At 37.2% G+C, this 17,723-nt stretch overlaps 1 protein-coding gene across 7 annotated transcripts in view; it reads left to right on the top strand.

The window, feature by feature from the left end:
* The window catches only part of Relch (RAB11 binding and LisH domain, coiled-coil and HEAT repeat containing), a 94,633-nt gene that overhangs the window by 74,599 nt on the left and 2,311 nt on the right, over positions 1-17,723 (top strand). For 5 of the 7 annotated variants that reach the window (XM_032914821.1, XM_032914825.1, XM_032914827.1 and 2 more), the window contains 7 exons: positions 1,353-1,452; positions 5,655-5,737; positions 6,522-6,585; positions 8,137-8,275; positions 11,204-11,320; positions 15,302-15,390; positions 15,815-15,885. In XM_032914821.1, coding sequence (XP_032770712.1) covers positions 1,353-1,452; positions 5,655-5,737; positions 6,522-6,585; positions 8,137-8,275; positions 11,204-11,320; positions 15,302-15,390; positions 15,815-15,885 — 663 coding nt within the window. Of the gene's footprint in view, positions 1-1,352; positions 1,453-5,654; positions 5,738-6,237; positions 6,321-6,521; positions 6,586-8,136; positions 8,276-11,203; positions 11,321-15,301; positions 15,391-15,814; positions 15,886-17,723 lie in introns of those variants that run through there. The other 2 variants (XM_032914822.1, XM_032914826.1) reach the window with 2 other exon arrangements.

Below are 17,723 nucleotides of genomic sequence, written 5' to 3'. Positions count from 1 at the left end.
GCCTGCAAAACTCATGATGTCCTTGTTCTTGATAGCTGAGTAGTACTCCATTGTGTAAATGAACCACGTTTTCTGTATCCATTCTTCTGTTGTGGAACATCTGGGTTGTTTCCAGCTTCTGGCTCTCACAAATATGAACAGAGAGGAACACGTGTCCCTGTTGCATGGTGGGGCATCTTTTGAGTATATGTCCAAGAGTGGTATAGCTGGGTCTTCAGATAGATCTATTTCCAGATTGATTTCCAGAGTGGTTGTACAAGTTTGCAGTCCCACCAGCAATGGAGGAATGTTTCTCTTTTCTCCACATTCTTGCCAACCTGCGCTGTCACCTGAGTTTTTGATCTTAGCCATTCTGATAGATATAAGGTGGAATCTCAGAGTCATTTAGATTTGCATTTTCCTAATGACCAAGGACTTTGAACATTTCTTTAAGTGCTTCTTGGCCATTCGAGATTCTGCTATTGAGGCTCAGCCATTAAAGGCTAGGCTTACAACCAAAAATATAAGAGATTCCACTATTGTGAAGTCTCTATTTACTTCTATACCCAATTAATTGATTGATTGGGTTATTTGATGTTTTAGAGGTTAACTTACTAAGTTCAGTTTTCCAGAAGTGAAAAAAGAGCTGCAATTGAAAACTGCTATCATGGAGTCCTTACTCAGTTCCCTATGATGTGTAGTCTCTCTAATCACAAGTCCTGGTTACTGAAGCACTTATAACTTAATCATTCTTTCTCTGTGGTACAAGAAATTGAATCTAGACCTTTATACATGCCAGACAGATGCTCTCCCACGGAGCCTCTTTTTAATTTTTCTTTTTTTCATTTGTTGTGAACAGAATCTTACTTCGTTACCCCAGCGGGCCTTGACTTTAGTTTAGGTCATGCAGCACTTGAACTGGCAATTCCCATCAGCTGCGATATAAGCCAAAGCCACTAGGATGTGTACTCACTAATAACACTGTCTTCTGTTTATTTCAATGGGCTTTTATAGACCTTGGCTACATTGTGGAGGCTGGCCCAGAGCTTCCTATCCTTCAACTTTCACCTCCTATGTTTTGTATAAAGGACTGTGCCACCATTCCTATTTTTGTGATTTTAGTTTTCATGCTATTAAATTGTTTAAAATTTCTGTCACAATTATAGATGCTTAGAGAAGTGCAATTCAAAATATTATTTATACATAATATATTAAGTGACTTTTTGTGGGATCTTAGCTGTGCTGTAATAAACCTACATCCATTGGTATGTTCTGCCAGTGTTTTATTAATATGCATATGTGTACACACAGTGATTTTTTAATGCAGCAGTTAGGCATGTGGTTTAGATTGTAATGTCATTTTTCTCCCACAGTGCAAATCCAGCCTATCATGAGCTGTTGTTAACTGTGTTGTGGTATGGTGTTGTTCATACTTCTGCACTTGTCAGGTGTACTGCTGCTAGGATGTTTGAGGTATGTTACCTTTTCTTTTTCTGCTTCTACTTGTGATTTCTTTTGGAATAGAACACGTTTTCTTTTAAGTTTCAAATACTGTGTATATGTAAATAAATATTGTGTATATGTAAATAAATATGTACATATTTATTTATTGATTTGTGACATTGAATAGTATCTAGTTGTGTACTGTGTGATGGGGCAGGACTTTAGCTTTGGCAAATGGAAGAATGTTTTTTAGCCTTACTGGTTCTTTTAAATGTTGTTCTTGGTTTCATTTCTCCTTTAAACCTTATTTGAATTGCATCCTATTCAATGTTTCTGATTGTCCTTTCCTATTGACTAAAGTAAATAACTACTCAAGCTGAGACAACGTAGAGTATTGCTTAAGCTGTAGTATTCTTTATTAGATTAAATTCCAGTTATTTGCAGTTACAGTATTTCATCACATATCATATCTAGAATAAGATCCCTAGTCACTGACTACCCATAGGCTTACAAGGCAAGAGATTGGTCTGTAATGGATCTAGCTTTTATTAACTTACTATCTTCCTAACGTATGATAGCTGAGAATGCCTCTCAGTTTACACATCAGGTAGCACTTTATATCATATACATATGTTCTTATTTTTAGGTCCTGGAGTCCTCAGTTGGTTATGTTTGAAGCTATTGAGGTTTACCGTAGAGTCAGGCTACCTGGGTTCAGTTTCCATCTCTTCTACCAACTTTGTTCATTATTAGGACAGAGTTAAACTTGTCAGTACATTAGTTTCCTCATCTACAAAATGAAGATAGTGATTGAAAGTATCATACTCAAATGATTTTTATTACTAATCTGTGAGTTAGTAAAGCCCTTAAAATGCTATCAAACATGAGCTGTTATAAATGTTGGTTTTCATGTCACTGTTTTTCTACTTCATGCTATTCACACAAAACCGTATAAGGAATGTATAAACTAAAATTATCCCTTTGTGCCTGTGATTCTATTTTTTAATTTTTTTCACACTATACTTTGGTAATATTCTTCCCCTTTCCCAGCTCCTTCTAGATGTTTCTCACCCCTTAATATCCAACTTCAAGTTCTTTCTGTCTCAAAACAATTTTTTAAAAGACAATAAACACAAAGACTGAAAATCAAATAAGCTTAAAAAAAAAAAAGAAAAGGAAGAAAATCTATAGGACAAGAAAAACACCAAAACAAAATAGAACAAAGCAAAAAGAACTCAAAAAATGGTAAAGAGTCTGTTTTGTTTTTAACCAGCTACTCCTGCACATGAGGTCTGCCCTGCCATATGATTGATATATACCCAGTGACACTCCATTGCAGAAAACTGATTTTTTTCCCCCTCTGTCAGCCAGGTATCAATAGCAAATAGCTTTTTGTTTAGGGGTTAGAACTTAAAATGTTTTTGAGGAGAATTAATTAAAATCTTCCTAAATTTAAGAATTTCTCTACAATTTAAGATAAGCTGCAATTGGAAGAATAGAATATTAGATATATTTAAAAATACTTGCTTTCTATAATTTTCAGTAACTGGATTGATCAAACCTGAATAAAATTCTCTTCACCAGGAAGTTCAAAGTTTTGTCCTATTTTGTTTTTAAGATCTATAGTCAAAATTATTTGTTGAAGTCAATGCCAGAGCAATTTTGATGGTTTTTTTCAGTACAAATTCCTTATTGGATAAGTAACTTTAATTACTCAGTGTGCTCAAAAGAAAGTGTATTACCATAAAGATGGCTTTCTTTATTCCTTTGAAAAGAAAAATGTGTCCTTTCAAAAGCTGTCATCAATACATTCTAAATGCAATTTTACTCTAAGGCCTAAAAACTTGCTTCTTTTTCTTGACTGCTAGTTTCTAAAAAGTATGTATGTATATATGAAGTACTACAAATAAATAAACATAGCTTGCCCCATTTCACGTTTGGCTTTGCATGTGTGTCTGCCTTGAATGATGCCTCAGATGCCCAGGGTTCCATGATGCTCCATCTCAGGAGCACATAGATTATATGGTGCTGCAGAACTCAGGCAGGTAGAGCAGAAGTTTATGTCATCCTCTGATGCGTGGAGTTCAAGGCCAGCCAGGACTACCTTGGAGCTTACCTCAAAAGTAAAGTAACAGGATTAAATAACAGAAGTGAAAAATGGATATACTAGGAACTTAATTTGAAATACTTGCTAAAATTTAACACAAACTCAGCTTTCTTTTTTAGATACCAGGGCATGGAGAAACCCAGTGGGATTATGTTGTTCCTGGTGCTAAACAAGACACCATGTCTTACTTTTTGAAGAAGAAAATGAATATAATTCTTTTGTGAGGGAACTCAGTAACTTTCATGTTAAGTGATCATCTAGAGTGACAAGTTACAGAAAAAAAGACATCACATGACTATTAATCAGTCTATTGTCTGGTTCTGCTTTCAACTCTACAACCCTTAACAATGCACGTCTGAGATTTTCATCTGCTAAAAACTTTGCTAATGTTTTGTATTTGTCTCATCAGACATAAAAAGCAAAAGGTACAGTATATAAGATAGCTAGTAATTGATAACTCTTAAATTTATTGACTATCTAGCTTTTTTAAATTACCTTAAGGATCCTAGAGCGGTGAGAAATTAACTTGTCCTCTAAATTACCCACTTTGAAATGATAAAATCAAGGTACCAGGCATCAAGATAGTCCTTGCTGATTCAAACTTAAGCCATCTTATGATGCAAAGAATTTGAACTCCTTGTTCTTTTTCTTCCTACCTGAACTTGATATCACTCATATAATAACAAAATATCTTTTACCATTTTACTTCTGCCTAATTAATGTAGGCCTTTAATAAATAAATTGTTTCATAATGCTGAAATCAATTCTGGAATGAATGGGTTGATAAGTGGTAGTGAATTACTGCAGAAGTAAGTATCTTCACATAATGTTAGCTAAGCTTCTCAGACTTCGTAAGAGGAGTGCTAGCACATGATGTTGATACTGAAAGTCCATGGTAGCTTTGATTCTCTGTGAAAGCTACAACTAATGAACATATTGGTTAGGATTTAGTAGTTAGACATGCTTACATTCTGAATCTGGGGGGAGTGACTTCAGTAATCTTTATAAAACCAAAATGTATGCCCTACTACTCTCTTGTTTTACAAAAATTAGCATCATTTACTAACCAAAGTATTTTGACTGTTAAAGATTGATTCAGTTCATTATATGTACTTTAAATTTTATGTAAGCTTTTAGAAAATTATAAGAAAAAGACCTATTCAGAGTTAAACTAACAAATGTAATTAAATGACTTCTTTTTATAAAAATTCCAAATCATATATTATTGAGTAATCATTATAACTTAATTCATATTATATGCATACCCTTTGTCATGTGCAATAGCTCTTAATTAATAGTACACTCGCCATTTGAGTTAGGTGAGAATTCAGCATTTTCAGATGAGTAAACTAGTCTTGAGATTCTGTAATGTATCTAAGGCTGCATGACTAATAGTGGGAGAGAGTTGGAATTTGAACCCACAGTTAACGTCCAGGTTGAACACTCCAGAACATACTGCTGTGGTATATGTCTGTAACTCAGATGATAAGGTTGTATGTGGACAGGTTGGGAATTTTACTACGTAGTCTTTAATGCCCTCACTGTAGAACAGTCAGAAGCAGTATAGTGATGGCTACAAGCCATTTAAGTTTGCTTTCAAAAATGCCTATTTGTATTTTATTGATCATTATAAAAGCCTACTCAGTTGATTTTTAGGATGTGTCTCCATTTTAGTTTTTTTCTTTAAGAGCCGAGTGTAGTGTTGCATACTTTTAATCTCAACAAGAGAGAGGCAGAGGCAAGTGGACCTCTGTGAGTTCCAGGACAGCAGGAGCTACATAGTGAGACCCTATTCAATAAAACCCAAAAGAAAAAAACAGGAAATTCTCCTTACATTGCATTTTAATTGAAGATGAAAATTAAATATAGTCTTTGACCTAAAGTACAAACTGCCATCCAGTTGGTGACAAGCCTCTTTGTGGACTGCTAGGCAATTTAAGCTTTCTTTCCTCCTAAGCCTTCTATGCCTTGGTAAGCACTCTAGTAGCAGTATTCGCTTAGCTTCTAATTTTGGTTTTGCTTTTGTGTTTTCTCTCTTTCTCTTGGTTGTTCCTCTCTCCTTCCCGTGGCACACTGTTTGCTTTCCATGCACCACCTGTGAATACCCCCTGTGCTGACCAATCAGCTGTTGGTGAAGGGGGTGAATGAGACTCTGGTAGCTCAGAGGGTTGTTCCTGCTCTCATTACTCTCTCCAGTGACCCCGAAATGTAAGTGTTGTCCCTGCCTTCCATGGCCAGCATTCCTTTCCAAATGTGCTTGTTGAGAAATAACCATCATGCTGTTAACAGTCACTTGGAAATAGTGACATTGGGCTATATGCCTATTTGAGTTCAAACTTCAAACATCGTGTTGCTCTTAGTACATTGTTGAGGTTGTTTTTAAGTCAATCTCAAAATAAGCCTAACTTAGAGGCCATATAATAGAGAAAAAATATTAGCATAAATAATCAATAAACCCTTTCAAAACCGAAACATGCTGATGGACTATTTCTTCAAGCCAAGAAAGGATGCTCTGCTAATCTCACTAACAGGTTATTACCAGTGAGTGTAGTGGCATGAACCAAAGGCTTAACATTTTAATGTCTCATGTGGATGACTAAAGCAAGAAAAAGGCCAGTGAGTCTGCCTGCCCATCCTCAGTCACAGCTAACCCAGTTCTCATTCCAGTTTACCAAACCATTTTTTATTGCATGTTGACTGGTTTACAGCTGACTCTTCGAGGCATGAGTGAAGCATTAGTTGACAAGCGGGTTGCTCCGGCCCTTGTTACCTTGTCCGGTGATCCTGAATTGTGAGTTCACAGACTGTGACCCTGAGTTATCCTGCCTGTCTTATTGAGCATTCTTCTCGGTCTGCTCTTTAAAAGTTTAACTGTCATTGCTAGAGACTAATGTGGGATTTCTACCTTGTGCTTATTTTGATACATATGTTATTGATGATTGTATTGTCTTTCAGGGAAGTCTCAGTTTCTTTCCTTTTTGATTTCTAACAGCTCTGTCAGGATTGCTACAATTCCAGCATTTGGCACTATTATGGAAACGGTTATTCAGAGAGAGGTAGGAAATAGACATTTGTTTAAACTCTGTGCCAGTGGTAATGGCAGATTTCTGATGACATCCCCGAAGGAGGAGTCAGGGAGCATCATAACTTTATGGCCTTCCTTAATTAATTACTCACCAGATATTTAAAAGTACCATAGTTTAAGACTGTTCTATTTCTGTGTTAGACTTTTCAATTAAAAAATTAGCTTTAGTCTAGCTGGATATAAACCAACCTACATACATTTTTTTCCCTCCATTTTTAGATAAAATCTTACTATATAATAGCCATGACTGGTTGGTATTCCCTATGTAGGCCAGATTGACCTTGAATTCACAGAAATCTGACTGCTTCTTCCTGCCAAGTGCTGTGATTAATGATGTGCACCATCATGCCCAGTGTATATGTTTTATTGCTAGTTTGAAGAATATTTTAACATAAAATATTAGGAAAACAAAGCTATCTCCCTTTTACAGATGAAGTAGAGGGGAGACCTGTATCCTAAACACTGTCATAGATGCTTCCTATTAAAATCAAAATCCTCTAATCTGTTATGTAGATCTTGTGGCTTATACCACTGTAAACCCTGACTGCCCTGCTTCAGGTGTTTAGCAAGTTTTTCTCTGTAAAGATTATCTTGATTCTGAAACCGTGGTTTCACTTCAAGGTTTTTATGCTCTATGCCTAACTGCAGCATTACATATAACACATTTCCCAAGGTGCTAGAGAGGTGCTTCAGGGGTTAAGAGTATTTGCTGCTCTAGCAAAGGACCCACCCGTAACTCCAGTTTCAGGGAAATAAGATGCCCTCTTCTGGCCTCTCCAGGCAACAGGCGCACACATTATAATACATACATACATACAAAACACTCATACACATAAAATAAAAATTCTTAAACACCAAGATGAGTTTCAGAGGGTTTTTGGGTTTTTGTCATACTCAGCATATATTTAATCAAAATGAAAAAAATCTTGTGTATTAGAAATTAAGTGATCTGTGGACATGTTATTCACCAAAATAAGAAATTCAGTGAAACTTCATTTTTGTAAAGAGTCTTAACAACAAAAACTAAGTTTTAGTTATAGAAAGAATATTTTGCCCCTTTTTTGCTCTCTACATATTTCACTGACAAAGCAACAGAAAAAAAGAGCACATCGTTCTGCAACGCTTGCAGTCTTGCCAGAATTTCAACATGGTCTTAAATCCTAAAAATACAATGTCTTTTAGGGAAATATGAGTAAGATTTAAGTCAGCCATGACTCACTGCTTTCAGGGGTGGATAGCTGTTACCTACACTGTGATTTGAGACTTAAAACTTAGATACAAAAGCAAAAACCAACTTTTCCCTTTTTTTTCCCATTTGTTTTAAATTTTTTGGTCAGGTGTGTTTGCTTGTTAATCTAAATTAAGAATTACTGCACAAACAGAAAGTGAGATCTTTTCTGGATAATAAAATTTCACTATAATGGTTTTGCAGTGTGAATCCACTACCGTAGGCCATTTTTAATCTGCTTATTTTCACCCTAACAGCCTACTCTGCTTTTAATATCCTATTTCTGATTTTAAGTTGCTAGAAAGAGTGAAAATGCAGTTGGCTTCTTTCCTGGAAGACCCTCAGTACCAAGACCAGCACTCTTTGCATACAGAGGTCATCAGAACATTTGGCAGAGTTGGGCCTAATGCAGAACCCCGGTTCCGAGATGAATGTAAGTCACCTTTCTACCAGTTCTGCATTGTTCATCCCAGCCAGGAGCTTGCCTGAGTGTCAGAGCCTTGCTGCTCTTTGATTCCCGTGCTGTAAGAACTATCCTGGAATGTGTTCCTGTTGTGTCTCTAAATACCAGCTATGAAGCACGGAGTAGCTCTCTGCCTGTAATTGCTTAAGAGACTTTCTTAGTCAAAATTTTAAGGATGCTTTTGTGCTTCTAGTCACTGGTCATTCTTACTTAGCCCTCTTGGCATGCCGCCATGCTGATACACTATTTTCTTTTAATTTTCAGTGTTTAGATCTACATATGATATGCTAACTCATTTTCTCAAGTTTCTCCTTTGTCTCTTTTACAAGTGGCCCTCATCCTTTATAACAGTTTCTTGGGTGGCATCAAATCCACACAAGCATGTTTGGTATCCAAAAAAAAAAAAAAGCATGTTTGTTATACACTCTAAAAACATGTTTGTTATCACTGTGATACTTTATGGTCCTATTATTTTTAGGAATTTGACTCTTTTCTAGAAGATCCTAGGTTTGGCCACTTAAGTCAGTATGGTTTCTACTGAAAAAGTAAATTCTTAACAGACTGTTTATTATATAGCCAGGCTGATTTTTTTTTATCAGTTTTAAGACCAGAATAATTGACAAAATATATTAAGTTCTTTGGACTAGAGTGTCGGAAAGGTTTGTTGAGGACATGGCACTTACTAATACAATCATGAGAGTCTCTGCTCATTAGTGAATATACTTATCATTGGTCAGACAAACAGCAGGAAAAGATTGCTCTTCTAGTTAGGAGCATGGATGGTCCCAGCGTTCCAGCACCACATTTACATGAGGTCCAGGCAGAACTCTGCAGGTGGGTTGGCATCATTGAGATAGTAGCTCCTTCGAGGGAGAGCATAACCCCTAGCTCCTAGATTAAGGAATATGCTAGGTAATAATGGGTCTCTGGCTTATACCATGTTGTTGAGTTTAGTTGCCAGTAGAGCATTATGTGACCAGTTTACATATACCCACAAGGGAGATTTAGAGGATGAAACCATCTGGATTGCCATGAGCATGATGTGGAGTTGGTTCTTTTCATAGATCCATGGAGGCTTTGTTCTTTGTAATTCTAGGCCTACAGTTATTCCTCAGAGCAAACACTATCTGTATTTCAATGTCTCTTTTTAGAATTTTTAAGAACCTTAAAAAGTAGACCTAATATGTGATAGTTTTATTCATGCAATAGTGCCTGTCTATTAAATATGTAAAAAATTATATAATAATAGAAAACAAAGATTTTCTCCTGAAATCCCTAAAAGAACAGTTAAAGGTAAATTTAAGGAAAACTTTAGTTGAATAGATCTAGTTAACTGTTGTCTCTGATAGCTCTTGTTTTTTATTAAAGATTTATTCATTTATTATATACTGTAGCTGTCTTCAGATACACCAGAAGAGGGCACCAGATCTCATTACAGATGATTGTGAGCCACCATGTGGTTGCTGAGAATTGAACTCAGGACCTCTGGAAGAGCAGATAGTGCTTTTAACCTCTGAGCCATCTCTCCAGCCCCCTCTGATAGCTCTTTAAACATTTTTAGGGAAAAAAGAAATTTGATTCTTTTACCACCCCCTCCCCCTACCTGTCCCACGTTCCCTTGCTTTGGATTACTTTTCTGTTCAACAGGCTTTACCTTGAGGAATTGATTGTCAAATCTATAAATAGGACTTACAGTGAAATCAAGCCCATATCAGAAAGAATACTATATTGTTAATGATCCATATTTATAGGTAATTTATAGGTAAATTATAGGTAATTATAGGTATTATAGGTAATTTCTCTAAATATTGGGTATTTAGAGAAAGAGTGGAAAAGTTGGAATGATTAGATTACTTCTCACTCTATTCCTTAACTAACATTAATTCTCTCATTAGCCTGTATTATTTCCCAATTTTCCATTAGACCTTTAGGTCTTGCATCTATTTGAAATTTTGTTTTGGAGTGAGAGTGTAGGGATATCAGATTCCCTGGAAGTAGAATTAAAGAGTATTGTGACCCACCATGTGGGCGCTAGGAGCCAAACCCCAGTCCTGTGCACATGAAGCACTAAGTTCTCTAGACCACAGAGCCATTGCTACAGTCCCTTACTTCTATCTTAGACATTAGTTCTTTGATCTGGAGCACTCTGTAGTTCTTTACTGTCAGCTGCTCAGAAGGGCCACTAGGAATGTACCATCATGGATTGGAGGCTTTCTAAGCTCGTGTAAATCTGCTTTGGTTGGAGTTGGCTTTCTTGGTTTCCATACTCTACCTACCATCCCTGAACTAATGACAGTCTCTTGCCTCAACCTCCCAAGCCCTGGGATTACAGTGCAAGTTTCAGTCTTTCTCTTTTTCTACATTTACTGGCGGTCCAAATGCATTTAGATAAATAAGTAAATCTCCTGGCTTTGGCTGTTATATCTGCCTCAAGACCTTCTTTGAAAGTATCCTAAACTCTAAATTTAAATTCCATGTATTTATCTTTATTTTATTTGCTGTTTCAAATCTTTGCCTAATAAGACTTGAATAAAAGACTTTCTAGGTGCTGTATCTTATATTTCTTCCCCATTGAAGATGAGTTTTAGAGTTATTCCCACCCAGGTTATATGTGTTACACTGTGTTCCTAGACATAAGTTTCCTTATGAAAAGATTACCACTGCTTTGTGTCTTGGCTCATTTATTTATCATTTTTTCCAAGTGGAAGATTGAGGGGTAAGATGAATCACCTGTCCTCAAAACTGGACAGTAGCTATAGTGTTATAACCTGAACTGACAAATCGCTTACTTAGAAAACATACTCTTGCCTTATAAGAAAGAGTATAATTATGCACTGTAAAGTATGAGGGTTGTATATATATGATTGTGATAACACTTAACAATTTCTTTTCTTTCAGTTGTTATACCACATTTACATAAATTAGCCTTGGTGAACAACTTACAAATTGTGGATTCCAAAAGACTGGACATTGCAACCCATCTTTTTGAAGCCTACAGTGCACTGTCCTGTTGTTGTATCCTTGCTGTGCTGAACTGTATTTGCTGATGTAACTCACTCTATATAACTCAGTAAACCCCGGAAAACCAACCCAGCTGCAAAGCTGAAGCTTTGGTTCAACTTTGCCACATGTCTTTTACTCTACCCATCTGTAATTTTTAAAGGTAGCTTTAGTCCTCTGTTTATGCTTTATAAAAGTGATAAAGCAAGCCCCAGCAAGCGGCCTACCCTGAGCTTTACTATGCAGTGAACAATAGATACAGGGCAGAATACATCTAGGCTTTCATGTTCTGGTATCAGATTGTTCAATGGATGTTTAACTTAGCCGGTGAAATACTAGGAATTCCATATCAACCAAAGGTTATAAATGATTAAACCAAGACTTTAGGACTGTAGTGACAACTTCTGCTTTCCATAGTTAAAAGCAAGACTGAACTGGAACAAAGAGCTTTGACTGTCCTCTTGAACGTTCTTTCTAGACTATGTTTAGTAAGGTAAAACTAGGAAGGAAATGAAGATGGGCTGAGTGAACTCTAGGCTCTGACTCTCAGTAAAAGACAGGAGAGTTCAGGAAAAGGAAGTAAGGGATTGAGAAGAGTGGAAAGCTGAATTCTCAATAGAACCACAGGAGCACGTGCTAGGCGTGTAATTAGAATTATCTTCAGAGACAGAGAAAGAGATTGAAATTAAACTTCCTAGTGACTCGTAGAGGAAAGCAAGTGTCAGAAGAGTCTCAGAATACATGGTTCTGAGTTGTCACAGTCCTCACCAGACAGAACAGGTCATTAGAAATAAGATAAAAAGGTTCTAGAGTGCCACAGACACTCATTAGTGCTGGAATTTTTTCGTAACTGGAGTGTAACCACAGAGGGCTGCTTTTGTTCAGTCTGTAGGACTGTTAAAACTCAGGAAGCAGGGCCCACTGCTTGATTACAAATGGTCTGCTTACATGAACGCCATGCTTCTCATAATGTAGATTATACAGGAAGCAGAAGTCTAACGTTTTAGTTTGATAACTAAAGTCCATGTCCTTTATAAGCTTTGTTCCACTAAAAGCAGAAGTCACTGTCACTCCTGATTCATCTTGCTGGACTTTTAACTTAGAGAAGAAGATAGAGGAAGCAGATGAGGAACTCCTGTTGTGAGTTGGCAAGGAGGAATCTTCTATGAAGAAATGACAGAACACTGGTGAGAGAGAGTTGACACTGTAAAAATTAGTAACTCAACTGTGAAAGGACTCGTTAGAAGTTAAGCAAAAACTCACGTAATCTAATTAGCTAATGAGTTTATAAAGGAATGTGCCTCAATGAAAGGGAAAAGTACCAGGACAACTTTAACTGTGTAAAACAAAATTACTAAATAAGAAAAGCTATAGTTTCTGATGAACATAGAAATTTATACAGAGAAAGTATCAAGAATTTAAGTATATATCAACTATGCTGGGATAAATAAATAAAAGGTCCTGTGCCAGGACAAGAGAGAGAAGAGCCTTTTAGAATAGCCCCTACTCAGTCAAGCACTGGGTCTGTTGTGCATTACTCCAACTTTACTTGCATCAAGAGTATGGTCACTAATAAAGTCTCATTGCCAGATCTGTTCCAAAGCTGATTAGAACAATAGCTTCCTTTCAGAACCAACATAGGAAAGTTACAGGTAACATTAGGCCTAATAACAATCAAAATGTCATAACATGCTTGAAGGACCTTAAAACTGTTTAAGCTAGACAATAGATGGCTTAGGGGTGATGAGAAAGTGTGACAAGGTACGTGGCTGGGAAAGATGAATGAATGCAAGTTGGTGTGTATGGAGGCCAGGGGTTAGTGTCAGGTGGCAAGTATTTTAAAGGGAGTTATGGAGAAGGAAGGTCACATACTGTGTATTTAAGGGATAGACACAGGTTTTGTTGATAAACTTTTTTACAGAGATATCCAAAATGCAAGAGCATGTCTTAGGGATCTCTGCCTTCTTGGCATCATTTACCACTACGGTAGAGTCAGTTTTGATATCGCACAGGACTGAAGGATATGCACATTTCCAGTCCTTGAAAGTTTGAGTTTTATGAGGAAAAGATAGGCCCAACAAGTGAGTAGAAAGAATAACTTCCCTATTTTCTGTAAGTATGGCCATCTTGAGCCTCCTCGCCTGTATTTCAGTATTTCACTTTCTACTGATCCAAAGGTCACCTGCTTACATCTTGAAGGTACTTTCCCAGTATCTAGAAAACAAGTTATACAGTGATTAAGCTGCAGCCCTCTGTATCATGTACATATTTAAATTGTGTGTGCAAATGCAGGCGTGTACACGATGGCACAGCAGATGCACATGTGGAGGTCAGAAGGCGACTGTCCAGAGTCAGTTCCCACCTTTCTGTTGCGATGGAGCTCAGGTCTCCACAGGCTCACTGTATAACACGTGCTTTTCATACTGAGCCCTCGTGCAGGCCCCATCTACATTTTTAATAACTATTCATTATAGGAGCCTTGTTTATGAGCATTGTGACATTTTCAAGGAAGTAGTAATATATTACATCCCTTTTTTTTTAAATGAAGTTCATTGTAAGTTTTTTTTTTTTTAAATTAAGCCAGTTTCATAAAGGAACTCTCTTCTTTCTTCACTTGAACATGGTGTAATGTAATAAAAATATACCTAAATTCATGTGAATAAGATGAATTATTTTCTTGATAAATGTGCCTGCTTTCTGATTCTTTTGAATGTGGAGCTAATCGACTATTTAAACTCAAAGATAGCTAGGACCTAAAGTAAATTGAATGTACTCTGTTGTCTGATTCATTCTGGACCAATAGAAAGTCACCTTAGCACATGTCAAAACAAAAAAAATTCCTATGACTGGAGAAATAGCATGGTTTAGATCACTGGCTGCTCTTGCAGACCATCTGTGTTCAAGTCCTAGCACCTGCATGGCGGCTCACAACCATTTGTGACTCAAGTTCCTTTCTGGCTTCTCTAGACACCAGATACACAAGTGGTACACACAGATATATTCCGACAAAAGAAAAAAATCCATACACAAAATACTATTTTAAGAAACAAACTAAAGACAACGTATATCCCATAGACAAGTTATTTCAACCTAAACTATACAAGTGTGTTGTCATTGGCTATGCTGTCAGGTATATGAGGACCTGCAGGTGATAGGAGCATCATCCTTAGATAAACCACATCCATATTGCATAGTGGATTTTTAAGGAGAATCCAAAAACAATATGACAGTAAAATACAATCTCTTTCTACATTTTTACAAGCTTCCAATCTTTTGCAATTGTCTGACATATAGCAAATAAGTAGTGATGTTATAAGCAACTTGCCTTTGTCAGTTTTTACATAGCTTTCAACTTAGCTGTCATGAAAATATTTCTGTGTGTGTAAGTGTATGTGCTCGACATGTGAAGGCCAGAGGTCAAATCAGGTGTTGTTCCTCAGGAACTGTCCACCTTATTTTGAAAACATTGTCTCTCCCACGTTTCCTCCTGTCTCTCCCTCTCTGGTGCCAAGATTGCAGGCACACCATTACACTACATTTTGAGGTTCAGGCTCAGGTCCCATGCTTGTGCAGAAGCCCTTAATCAGCTGAGCCTTTTTTCCTACCTTATTGGAAATGTTTTCTTACCTTTCACATTTAGAATTTACTTAATTTAACATTGGATTACAAAATGGAATGTTTGTCATCATTATTTTATTTATATACTATTTAATTGTTATAGAATGTTAGAGTAACAGATAATACCAAAATAAATAGAAGTGTGAGAATACACTTAGATGATATTGGCATCAACTTTCCCTACAGAGGTGCCATCTGTGAAGGAACTCTGACACATGCACGTTTGCTGCGCCTAAGCACTGTCTAAAAAGCCTTTTTTCTATATGATGTCTTCTCTGTTGGCTAAGGTTTTTGGTTGGTTGGTTGGTTTCTCTTTGTTTTGTTTTGTTTTTAGGGTTTTTTTTTTTTTACCCCTTTTTCTTAACTATCTTTCCTCAGTCATTTCAGAGGATTTAATGGTAAATCACTTTTTACCTGGCCTCAGATGTTTACGGACTGACATGGAGCATCTCTCTCCAGAACATGAGGTGAGTGCCTGACTAGCAGCACCAGGTTTGTGGGTTTAGCCTCTGTCTTCATACACTCTCTTCTCCCTGGATGAGACTAGATTATGACATTGAACCTCTGAAACTCTCACACTCTCCTTCACTTGATACGAGGAGAATTTAATGTGGAAATGTCTGTAGAATGTTCACTTCTACTTTGTCTACTGCTTTCCTTGCCTATCCCTTGTGGCTAACTCTACAGTTCTGTTCCGCCCCAGCAGCTGTGCCTGCTCCTGACTGTCACACTCTTGGCACATAAGCCTACTGCATGTCAGAGTCTCGGCCCAGCTCTCACAGGGTCCCTACACCTCATGCTCTTCAGCTTCTTATACTCGTGTAGACTGTGGTTTATAGTATTGGATAATGTTAACTTTATCTCACTAAAGTAAGTGACTTTTCTAACCAGGTTATTTTAAGTTCCATGATAAAAGAATGTGAACAAAAAGTAGAAAACAAGACTGTCCAAGAGCCTCCCGGGTAAGACGTTTATTCTTTTCTAAGGCTTCTTATTACCTCAATCTCTCTTTCTAAACTTGTTGTCTATGGCTATGATGGTTTGTATTACTTTGTAATCACTTCTTCGGAAGACAAGAAAATTGTTCAAGCCAGGTGTGGTGGCACACATCCTTAATCGCAGCAGAAGCAGGCAGATCTTTGTGAGTTCAAGGCCAATGGTATGCATAAGGAATTCCAGAACAGGCAGAGCTACAGAGTAAACCCCTGTCTCAAAAAAAAACACAAACAATAAGTAAAAGAAAATTATTCAGGTCAGCTTTTCTCAAGTATTGAATATCATAAAAACCAAAATGAGAAATGGTGACTTTTTAAAGATTCAGATCTCTAGTCAATGCTTTATACCTTCCCTCTAAATATTCTGATTCTCCCTAAATAACTTTGAGGGAGAATATGTATGCATGCCTGTGTCTGTGTGTGTGTGTGTGTGTGTGTGTGTGTGTGTGTGTGTGTGTGTGTGTGTGTGTGTGTGTGTGTGTGTGTGTGTGTGTGTGTTCTGACAGGCACAATTATGCAATGTCACACATGAAGATTCAAGGACAACTTGCAGGAGACAAGTTTCTACCATGTGAGTTCTGAGGATTGAACTTGGGTGGTCAGTATTGATGACAGAGGTCTTTCTTGCTGAATCATTTTTCCAGTCCCAAGCCTAGGAATTTTATGTTTAAAGGCTTCCAGAGACATTGCCAGAATTGTGCTACTGGATGGAGCCTTACCAGTCAAATAAATAGTTCTAGAAGTTTCTGATAGGAGTTTTCAAACTTAGGAGTGTCTTAGCAAAGCTTATTAGAATTCTAAGAGTCAATTAGGATTCAAGTTAGAATATGAATGCAGATCTGTAGCAGTAATAATATTGAACATATACTGTTATTTTCAATGAAGAAATAAGCTTTTGAGCAACTAATAGTTAATAAAGTTAAAACACATCTCCTTTCAGGCTGACTATAGAAATGTTCCATCCAGGCAGTCTTGTTCTCCTACATACAAATAAGCATGTGCACATGCACACACAGATCTCCTCTCCTCCCAAAGCCAGGACACATGTAAGGCTCTGCCTCTGTAAAGAATTGGGGAGTTTTCTTAACCTCCTAGCTGAAAAGAGTTTCCCCACACACTCCAGTGTTTCATCCATGGTTCGGCCTCCTATGTGTTGGGATTGCCAGTGTACACCACCTGTCCATTTAAAACATAAAATAATTCTAAAATTAGGCAAGTTGAGGACTTGTCACTTGCCACACATTGCCCTTGAGTTGTTCACACATGTTTCCTTATTTAATCCTCAGAACATTTTACAGTAGAAACTGCAAGCTCTGTTCTATAGATAAGGAAGATGAATCTAAAGTAAGGTCTAAAGCATCTTGATCAAAACCACAAGGCAGTAAGCTGGGCTTCCTGTCTACTGCAGGACGTTTGTCAGGGCACTGAAACATTGCCTGATCAAGGTTCTCTTCCTGTTAAGCAGTGTGGTAAATAAGCAATCTTAGCAGTCATTCAGATTGTATTTACTGCCTGCATACTAGGCCACTGGGAGAAGAAGAAATGGGTTTGAAATCTATTCATTAAAATTAGTATAACTAGCTACTCAGAACACATACACCCCCCAAAAGAAATAGGATTGTTATGGGCACAGTGCAAGCCTCACTGTGATTTAATTTACTCATTTGAGAAATAAGTAATATCTATGTTGCAGACTTGCTGTAAGAATTGAAGTGATTGAGTTCAAAGAACTACACAAGGCTAGGAGGGTAGCTCAGTCAGTAAGCTGCTCACCATGCCAGCTAGCTTTACAGGCTAACTTCAGT

Source organism: Rattus rattus, chromosome 10, assembly GCF_011064425.1.
Source record: "Rattus rattus isolate New Zealand chromosome 10, Rrattus_CSIRO_v1, whole genome shotgun sequence".
NCBI classification, from domain to species: domain Eukaryota; kingdom Metazoa; phylum Chordata; class Mammalia; order Rodentia; family Muridae; genus Rattus; species Rattus rattus.
Note: the sequence above shows the minus strand (reverse complement) of the source record. Positions and strands in the feature narration are given on the sequence as shown.